The sequence below is a fragment of the Calcarisporiella thermophila genome (assembly GCF_041956535.1).
Source record: "Calcarisporiella thermophila strain CBS 279.70 unplaced genomic scaffold VTP21scaffold_23, whole genome shotgun sequence".
NCBI classification, from domain to species: domain Eukaryota; kingdom Fungi; phylum Calcarisporiellomycota; class Calcarisporiellomycetes; order Calcarisporiellales; family Calcarisporiellaceae; genus Calcarisporiella; species Calcarisporiella thermophila.
Genome location: NW_027192213.1, coordinates 553,717 through 563,311, shown reverse-complemented (window position 1 = coordinate 563,311; position 9,595 = coordinate 553,717). Strand labels below are relative to the sequence as shown.

The window sequence follows — 9,595 nt, the reverse complement described above, 5'->3', positions numbered from 1 at the left end:
AGTGTTTCTAACTAAAACTGAGTATAACTAAAATAAGAGAAGAATTACATTAAAGAGAAACATTGATAAACTTCTTTTTTTGATCAATCAATGGAAACTTTTATTTAATTTCCATATATTACATGAAGTTAATGTCAATGGACTTAACATAACGAGATATAGGTCCTTGATAGATAGGCGTTCAATCGATATGAGTGTATCGTAGTTGTCGTCAATAGCCTGTACGTGAAACCGATGTAATCTTTGTACTTATCGTAGGAGCGATCTTTTCAATAATCAAGACTCAGCTTCTAATCAAGTGGATAGCAGCCACAAACTAAGAGTAAGTGCTAGTGGGAGAAGTGGGGTTCGAACCCACGGAAGAAAAGGTTTTTTAGGTTAGTGGCGCAGTTATAACTGTCTTTATAAAATACCAATATTCCTGTAACATGTTAGTTCGACAATTCTTCGGTAGTATAGTGGTTAGTATCCCCGCCTGTCACGCGGGAGACCCGGGTTCAATTCCCGGCCGGAGAGTTGAGCCCAACTATAAAATTATACTTTATGACTTATTTTTTATTTTTTATTTCAAATTTTATATATTTCTTACTTCTATCCCTGTTTATTCTTAGAGCTTGTATTCTAATAATGCCAAATCCTTTGCGTGCTTAACGTCCAAATTCACCAGACATAGTGGAATGTGTACATTATATTTTAGAAAATCATCTTTTATTCTCCAAATGTATTTATAAACGAGATGTATGAAATACTCTGTATGATATATATGATATATTCATAATCAAAGATATTAGCTATATTAAAGTACAGAAGGAAGATGGTATTCGCGAGACTTGTACACACCATTTTTATTCGACCCAGGAGAGTTGTTAAAAATTGATGACGCGCTTTTCATTGAAATATTTTGGTGGCTTGATGTCTTGTTCATCGTCTGTGTAGAAATCTTAGCCTCTTGAGTAGAGTCCTCATCTAGAGGTTTGAACCACTTGTCTACAAAAACAATCAGTAAAATAAAACTGAATTAGCGTAAGAATTAAAACCAAGTATTTTAAATGAAGCCCTACCGGGAATCGCGAGAAAATACTGCTCCATTGCTTCACGGAATCTTTTTTTATATTGCTCAGGAGGTATCACAGTCACATCCTTGCCATTACCACGAAGCGTTTTTTTGCTCCTAGATTCCAACTTCTTGTACCAGGTATATGCACCAACATAGTCTAATAATTATAGTGGTATACATATGTATAAAATACAGGTTAAGATATAATGTGATAAATGAAGATTTATAGGAATCATATGATATAGCAATGTACTACTTACCGACAATTCCTACGATTAATTCTTTTTGCTCATCGTTTACCCCTGCTAGCAACGAATAGTCCATAATATTCGCATCAGCGAGGAATTGTGTATCATTTTGAATTGATTCACGGATAATTCGCTCAGAATAAGAGTGAACTAATAACAGGTTTTTGTATTGGCCTAATGTTTAAAATCTTTATATTTAGGAAAAGACAATACAGCCATTGTAATCAAAGAATTTACCTTCGACCCAATCGCCATCCCAAAGTGTGGTATCTCGGGAGAGAGCTGTTTTAGGCCCCACATAGCGACCTTGAATTCCTTTTAAGTCGAATTTCTAAAAGCATTTGATTAGAAAAGCTACAAGAAAATCTCATCAGCTCTAAAACCATTACCCTGGTAATCTTCTGTCCCCAAAATATATTCTCCATCACTTGCACTCCAAACTTCTGTACATATCCGGTACGAACATTTTTGATTTTAATGGTATACACCCCAAACACCTTGGCAAGCAAAGTAGGATACTCGGATGTGCGCTCCATATACGCGAAGTACTGAGGAGCAAAGCGTAGAACGCCAGACATTTCATCCAAGTTCCAGGTATTAATCATTTGCTTGATAATTAAGCGATCATCACGTGTTTTGAAAAATAAGCTCCGACTTTTGCCTCCCGTTGCTTGCCAAGAAATACAGCGCGACAAAGAGTCAACAAATCCATTGACGCCACAGCGCCGGCGAAGTGTATCAAATTGCAATGCATAGTAGACAGTGCAAGAGAAATACATATCACCATGACGAAATTTAAGCTTAAGGTGAGAAGGATCCTCCTCAGTGTATCGTGAATCTTTGGAGGTGGTATCGTATGACACTGGATTATTAACCCCCGTGTATTCTAGTTGGGATTTGGGCATAGCTAAATCCTCTTTTTGAGTCATATCCGAGGCCAATATTTTCTGCTGCTCTGTGCTCTGATCATTTCCAATAAGTTCACTACTAGTTTTGCCAGCTGGAAGTGATGTTGGTTTACTTGATGCTGATGTGTTTAGGCGAATCGTCTGAACATTAATTACGCCTGCGAAAGAATTGATGCTCAAGCCTCTAGTGCTCTTTTGTAAGCGAACAAGCTTGCATGCTGTATAATAACCGTTCTTTTCTTGAGACTCAGGGATTCTATCGCTACCACGCATATCATCTTTGTCCTCTATAGCCGAAGATAGCCTCTGCTTTACTTTTAAATTCTCCACACAATCTTCTTTCATGTTGTCTCCATTCAGCTTTTCTTGCTTTTTTGTATCTTCTTTTTTCAGGCCGGAATCTTCCAAGAATCTTTTACGATTATAAGCATTCGCCATCGTTTGATCAGATACACTTCTACGGACTAGCGATAAAGACGGTCGCTTTGCTTTAGAGTTGTTATCGAATGCGAGTAGTGCTAGTTCACGTAAATAATCAGCGGAATTCAATGTAAACGCAATTAATGAACTAGGCTCGTCCTCTCTGACAATGACCCTTGAGTGTGGAAAAAGGTGTATTTTTTCCATACTGAATAGAAATATGCGCATGATTAGTTTTATTCTAATGAATATTGCAAGCACATTACCTATAATATTCTGGTAATATCCACTCAAAATTTGAAACTTCTTCGATATCTTGAGCGCATTGTAATAACCAATCCTCCACTCTCTTCTTGATGCTCTGTATTTTCTTCACGAATAAATTCCGCACATCGTTGATACCACCCCCGTCCTTTAGTTTAGCATATAAGCTGGGTTCATCTTTATCGATTATTCCCGCTATCTCAATCAGCTGCGCAATCATTTCCGGTGTTATACTATGTCCTTTGTGCTGCGCAATGTGACATTTCAACACATTTAACTTTCGTCTCACATCTGCGAAAAAGCTTGTCACCTCTATTCGCACGCGCTCTGCTTCTTCTCGCTCTTCATTATGCTGTTCAATTATGGGACATTTTTGAAGCTGCAAGCGGGGCACACGCATTTCGAACAAGTCTACAGCTTCGACAGATAATGTCACAATTATATCTCGCCTACGGAATTTACGGATCCATCCGTACTGGTGCGAGCAGCTTCCAATAGGATTAATTGGACTGTATAAAAGTAGTTCTAGGTACTTGCCAAATGAATATCTCTGGGCGTGCTCGGAAAGTAGTGTGATAGGAGTGGCTAAAGTGCACATTTTGCATTCAGTCCAGAGTGCAATATCGCCTCGATCGTACATATTGGGGGTGAACTGAAAATTTGGGCAAAAAACGCTTGGCTCACTACCTTCAAATGCTTGAAGGCTCATATTTACCCGAGCGGATCCATGGGTGTAGCTACGGATGTGCTGGGACATAGACCGGTGGCAAGCTGGGCATTCTGTCGATGCTGCCTCACACCAAAAAGTGATCATCTCTTGAAGCGTCCGATCCGATCCGTGTTGATAATATTTGAGCGTTTCAAGTCGTGGGCCATCGCACGGGTGTTCAAGAGCTATACGGCATGAGAAAGAATAAGTTATAGATTGATGTCTAATGACTCTGTCCAGCAAATTATTTTCCCAAAGGAGATGCTTAAGACCGACAACAATGTCGACTGAGATGGGTAAGCAAAAACTGGTTTTGTTGATTTCGCGCTCTTTGTTGTGGAGACGTAATAATAGCTGAGGAGGAGGAAAATATACGTCCGGGGAGGAGGAGATTATGGTGCACTGCATTTGCTCAATTAGACTAGTGGCACGCTTGAGCGGTGTATCTGGAAATTCAATTTCAACCTCTGTATTGGCAATATTGCGAATCTCAGTTAATGTTTCTCCCGCTTTCCCAGTTGAATGAATTGAAGAAATTCGAGAACTCGAGGGACTAAAATCTGGTTTATCAGGGGAGTTAAACCACAAACTCCTTCGCTTAACACTAGTTTTTAATGCCCCTAACATAGCCCGCACTCCATTTCGTACCAAAATTCCAAACAGCGACATCTCAGATTGTCGTTGATGATTTTGTATAGATTTTTCAAACTTCCTAGCCTCTTCTGGATCTCCCCTCGTCACATTTGCATGGTGATCTCGAAGCAGATACATTTCAAGTTTGAGACTAGTAGCAAAATGCAGCATCACCTCCATCACACGCTCCACTTTGGTGAGTTGTTCGAGAGGACCATGTAATTGGATTGTACCACCAACTAATGTTAAATCTGGCCCATCATAGTCTAAAAGTCAATCCAGTTTTATCATTATAAATAAGTATATACATTTATGTCTATTCTTTCTGCAATGCTCAAGCATATTTACCTCCTTCTGTTGGAGTAAACAAACTTTCTCCAAAGAATTCTCCATGTACAAACCTAGCTTCTGCTTTCTCTGCCACTTTGCGCATTATATACACCCGATATGATACGCGTTTTGCTAGACAATTTCATAATAAGTGAATATGACCGATAAAAATCTTCACTTAATAACACCATATATCCTTAGAAATACCTGAATACAAGCTTGGAATTTTTTCTTCATATGCTTGCTTTGTTGAACTTGTCTCTCTGCATACTTCCTCCAGATCCGTTTTAGTTTGGTCAAGTTTATGGTATAATCCTCTCTCCCTATTTACGATAACACTGATCGCATGAGGTACTTGTTCTATGACATCTAATAAAAGATTTAAGATAGATCTTTTCCACACCACTGGGTCCAAACTAACTGAGAGCAGAAGTTGTTCTAATAGAGAATATAAATGAGAAATTGCACGCAAATCAAATTGTACATCTTGCGAAAATTCAAAAGGATGAAGGAGGGAATGGGAAGCGAATGCATCAGGATAAACAGGCAGATCCGGTAGGGGTTTTTGCTCTAGTGATCGTATTATTTTGTCTTTGTTAGGTGGAAACGTGGTCATCAATGGAAATTAATATAGTTGAGGATGCGAAAGGCACCTTTCTCCCATTTTTACGCCACGAGGACAACTGTGGCAAAATCATGAATCTGATTGTCGCTTCGAATGGAATGCATGAATATGCTCTCAAATAAGTTTAGCCCTAAATATTTAACTCTAATTAATAATAAAACAAAGAGGTAATAAATTGGCGCAAATATAGCACAACAAGATTCAATAATATCTCTTCGCAAAGCAATTTCGACTTGTTTGCGTTAATATATTTAACACACGACTTTAAGAGAATAAGTGTAATTTGTTTTTTCCAAGTTTTAATGCAAGATGACGGTTGAATGAGAGATATATATCCTTGGGTGGAAATACTAAAAATAGATATATTTCTTAAATTTGAATTGAGATATTATATATACTACAAAGCTTCGAAAAACTTTCAACAAGTAACAACTTGAAAATTAGCACTATATTTGGAAGAAAATTCAAAGATATATCATTTATACTAATCAGTTTTGCAATTAACTTTAGTGATTAAACAGTAAAATGAGCGATTCTAAGCCTGAGCAGACAAAATGGATTTGGATATTGCAGGATCAACATTCCAGAAATATCTGCAACTATTAATATATCTTAAAAAATTCGATAACCGGAGTAATAATTCTCGAATTCTACATGCGACTGTGAATTGATTACACTAAATATTAGAGCTCTAGGATGGATATTCGCAGAGATATTAGCTCTCAAAGTTTTTGATATAATAATGAGCGATTACTGTTAGCTATGGATTAAATTATTAAAAGTTACATAAAAATATTATACGAGTTTATCCTTGAGATTTTATCTCTCGAATTTTGTAAAACGCCCGATGTGGGGGTCGAACCCACAGCCTTGGGATTAAAAGTCCCACGCTCTACCGATTGAGCTAACCGGGCCAACCTGATTATGTCATAACTTGAGTCACATATCAATCTATCCCAACGATATTCAAGCTCCGACAATAATTAGGAACTAGTTATAAACCAGTATTCATTAGCTTTACTAGTTAACAGGTTATATAGTTACTATATCATATAGTATAAAAGGAACACTCTAATGAGAACTTCGAACATACACACCTTGTTCTTGAATAAACCTATAGTTTTACCTATGTTCCCCGAGTATCCCCTAGTTATATCGCTCTAGTTTATGACAATTATGTTGTGAGGAAATTTGGAACTAAATGGATCAATGGCGCAGTAGTAGAGAATGGAGGCTTAGCTTTTGTGACTTGATCACTTTATTATCTTTATTTCCCTAACTGAGCCTTTTGTGAGAATATTTAATATTATACGGTTGTTTATTACGCCAACCTTATTTTATGATAACTTTATTATATTGAGATGATGCCATTTTATTACTCTTATTATTTATATTTTTCCCTATGTGATACGTTAACAACAGTATAAAAAGACCGATATTTCATTTACAATAAAAGACGTGCTATTTTGTATTAAGATAAAACCGGATTACGTTTCAAACCACCATCTTGTGTCGTTTATTAGTCTTCTGAAGTGTTTAAGGAAGGACAATCAAGAGCTTAGGGATAGCTAGAGGATTGTCGGGATAGACCTTATTAGACATATATTCGACGCAACAATTACTTCGAGGAAAGTAAGCATAAGGATTTCCGATAGAGGCTTGGATATATCGGAGAGCAACCAAGAACACATCTGGATGGCACAGTGTTTAAGAGCCCTGGGGCTTAACCAATGTGTGCTGGGTTCGATTTCCGGCGACGGCACCTGTACTAGAGATGGATCCGGAACATACTCTAGGAATCGAGCTATAAGCTACTTCGTTCTTAATAATTTGCTATTGATCGTCCTCAGAAAAACAAAGAAATACGTTTAATATAGTGATTTGTCAGAAGAAATACATGTAAGCAATGGTTGAGCGTTAGAAATAGCGTGCAAATCCTTTCATTTAACTTGTATAGGAGACTTTTCAATAAAAGGTCCCTCAATCTCAAAAAAAAAAGCAAACAAGAACACGACTGTGATTTTCATCCAGGACACCTCTGAAGATCAAATCCCAGCCCCAACTCCGGCTTGAGAACTGCACCCAACCCCTCACTGCTGAATATTAATACCATCTCCTCTATCCTTCTTTTCCATACTCTTTCTTTTTTTTTCTTTTTTTTCTTTCTCCTTTCCTCTTCCTTTACTTTTTCAATCCTTCACTTCTTTTCGTTAATTCATGTACATAAGCAGCCTATCTTAATACCATTGCACACAACTTTTATCCCCCCTCTTACAGTTATTCCTATCCACTTCTTTTTTAAGCTAATTGCTGTTTCCATACTTTCCTAGCTCTTTCCTCATCACCTATTCTCTCTTCCTCTTACACTTTATCATTTTCTTCCTTTCTTTCTTTTTCCTTCTATCCTCCAAATTCTGCAAGGTAGGCCAGGAGCAATACCTGGGTAATTTTGACGTAGAAACTACCCTACCTTTTTAACAGGATAGGACACTTTTCAATAAAGGTCCTTTGTTAAAAAAAAATAGATTTAGACAATTAGACCGGATGACCAGCGTTCCCCCTGATATCCATCCATCCTACGCGGATGCCTTACGCGTAGTATGCACCCAGAAAACCAAAGGCCCAGGCGAGAAACCTACCCTGGAGAATTTTAACACAAGCCCGCCGAGATCCTCTTTCAAAAACTAGGTTACATTCAAGTTCTCGCGCTTTGAGTTCTAATCCCAAGAGGCAGTAAAGCTACTGTATGAGAAGTATCAAAAACGAGTAGCAGCTATCAAGATCCTGGGACAGTCCAAGACCATCATTCTCGCATTCCGGAATGAAGTGGACATTCATGAACTAATCAAAGAAGGTTTTTACGCGAATGATCGGAAGGTTCCGTGTTTTAAGACAATCTCCAACTCCCAGAGAGTACTAAACGTCAGAATTAATGACCTCCTCGGTCAGGAAGAGGAAACTCTCAGAGTGAAATTGGAAGCAGCCTTGTCCAAGTTTGCCAGAGTCATCCAGATCGACTTTCAATATTACGGCAACACAGGGTGGTTGCAAGACCACTGCTATGCCATACTCGAACCGAACCCGGAGACCCCGGAACCTTTGGGAAATATCCTACCTCGCCAATTGGCCATCGATGAGGACCAAATAATCCTTTCTTAGAGAGGATCTGCTCCAGTGTGCAATTACTGTAAGACTCCTGGCCACATACGCGTAGAAAGTCCAAAGAAGAACAAGCAGCATCAAGAATATAAACCCGTCCAAACTCCTACCCCGCTCAATCGCGAAGCCACGCCAGACAGAATGAATACAGACAGCGAGACGGAGAAGTCAGAGAAGAAACAGGAAGATACCAGCAAAACATCCAGTACTCATCAGACAAACACACCTAATACCATCCCCCTAGGATCCAAAGTATTCAGCGAAATAACCGGTTTTGAACTATCCACTGTGCCAGCCAAGAGGAGTCCCGAAATCAAAACGGTGAACCTGCAAGAATTCCTTGCATCCCAAAAGAATATGAAGTTCGACTTCAGTCCTACGCGGATCGACCATCCAACACGGAAAACTATCTCTAGGCCAAAAAGCCCATCAAAGAACAAGAGCCCCTTAAAGACCAAGAGCCTCCCTAAGGCAAAAGCGGCCAGTAGTCCCAATGGAACATGAGCTTAGATATATATTACAGAGACAGTAAATGTCATTCTCTTTCAGCACCTTTGCTCTCTGCATATCAAACTGTATGCGAGAGTAAAGAAAAAAATTATCTAGCTACATTTCATTATCTTATATACTCAAGCATTCAAATCAACCGACTCTAACAATTTATCTACCTTCTTCTTATTTGTAAACCACTTCAAGGTAGGCTGGGGGCAGTACCCAGGTGATTTTGACGTAGAAGTTACCCTACAGTTTTAACTGAACAGGAGACTTTTCAATAAAAAGTTTTCTTAGTTGAAAAAAAAAAAGATTTAGACAATTATCTTTAGATTAGATACTTATCTTTATATGCTTATCTTTAGGTAGTTTTAGTGGTATATTGAGTATCACAACTATCTTTTATCTCTAGATTACTTGATTATCTCATTTATATCTTCATGATAATCTTGTTTCTATTTATATCTGTGCTACATTATCTTTAGTATAAAAAGAGTATATCATTAGTTTACAATAAAAGTGTGCTGTTTAGTTTGGATAAATCCGATTACACTACCACCATCTTGTGTCGTTTACTAGTCTTCTGAAGTGTTTGGGAAAGAGCAATCGAGAGCTTAGGGATAGCTAAGGGATTGCTGGATAGAACCTTATTAGACCAATATTCGACTCAACAAAATTGTTACAAGAAAATTGGTTTTTGTACAGTGAAGTCACAGAGGCAGTCACATAGACGTTCAGGAAGCGCGATCT

At 38.2% G+C, this 9,595-nt stretch overlaps 3 protein-coding genes and 2 non-coding genes across 5 annotated transcripts; 3 read left to right on the top strand and 2 right to left on the bottom strand.

The window, feature by feature from the left end:
- The first annotated feature begins 444 nt into the window (after positions 1 to 444).
- Positions 445 to 516, top strand: VTP21DRAFT_t242. Its single transcript has one exon. It is a non-coding gene; the product is annotated as a tRNA-Asp (tRNA).
- Positions 517 to 796: 280 nt separating this feature from the next.
- Positions 797 to 5,185, bottom strand: VTP21DRAFT_5797 (uncharacterized protein; the record flags this gene model as incomplete). The annotated part of the gene is made up of 8 exons (XM_069396357.1): positions 797 to 987; positions 1,062 to 1,214; positions 1,318 to 1,479; positions 1,543 to 1,636; positions 1,695 to 2,841; positions 2,900 to 4,505; positions 4,588 to 4,701; positions 4,777 to 5,185. 8 exons carry the CDS (start codon positions 5,183 to 5,185, stop codon positions 797 to 799), a joined length of 3,876 nt encoding a protein of 1,291 aa, XP_069247878.1.
- Positions 5,186 to 6,035: 850 nt separating this feature from the next.
- On the bottom strand, positions 6,036 to 6,108 carry VTP21DRAFT_t237. The gene has a single exon. It is a non-coding gene; the product is annotated as a tRNA-Lys (tRNA).
- A 1,630-nt stretch (positions 6,109 to 7,738) lies between these two features.
- Positions 7,739 to 8,353, top strand: VTP21DRAFT_5796 (uncharacterized protein; the record flags this gene model as incomplete). The annotated part of the gene is made up of 2 exons (XM_069396356.1): positions 7,739 to 7,792; positions 7,934 to 8,353. The coding sequence occupies 2 exons, from the start codon at positions 7,739 to 7,741 to the stop codon at positions 8,351 to 8,353; spliced, it is 474 nt and encodes a 157-aa protein (XP_069247877.1).
- Positions 8,354 to 8,494: 141 nt separating this feature from the next.
- Positions 8,495 to 8,857, top strand: VTP21DRAFT_5795 (uncharacterized protein; the record flags this gene model as incomplete). The annotated part of the gene is made up of 1 exon (XM_069396355.1): positions 8,495 to 8,857. The coding sequence occupies one exon, from the start codon at positions 8,495 to 8,497 to the stop codon at positions 8,855 to 8,857; it is 363 nt and encodes a 120-aa protein (XP_069247876.1).
- Positions 8,858 to 9,595: the final 738 nt, after the last annotated feature.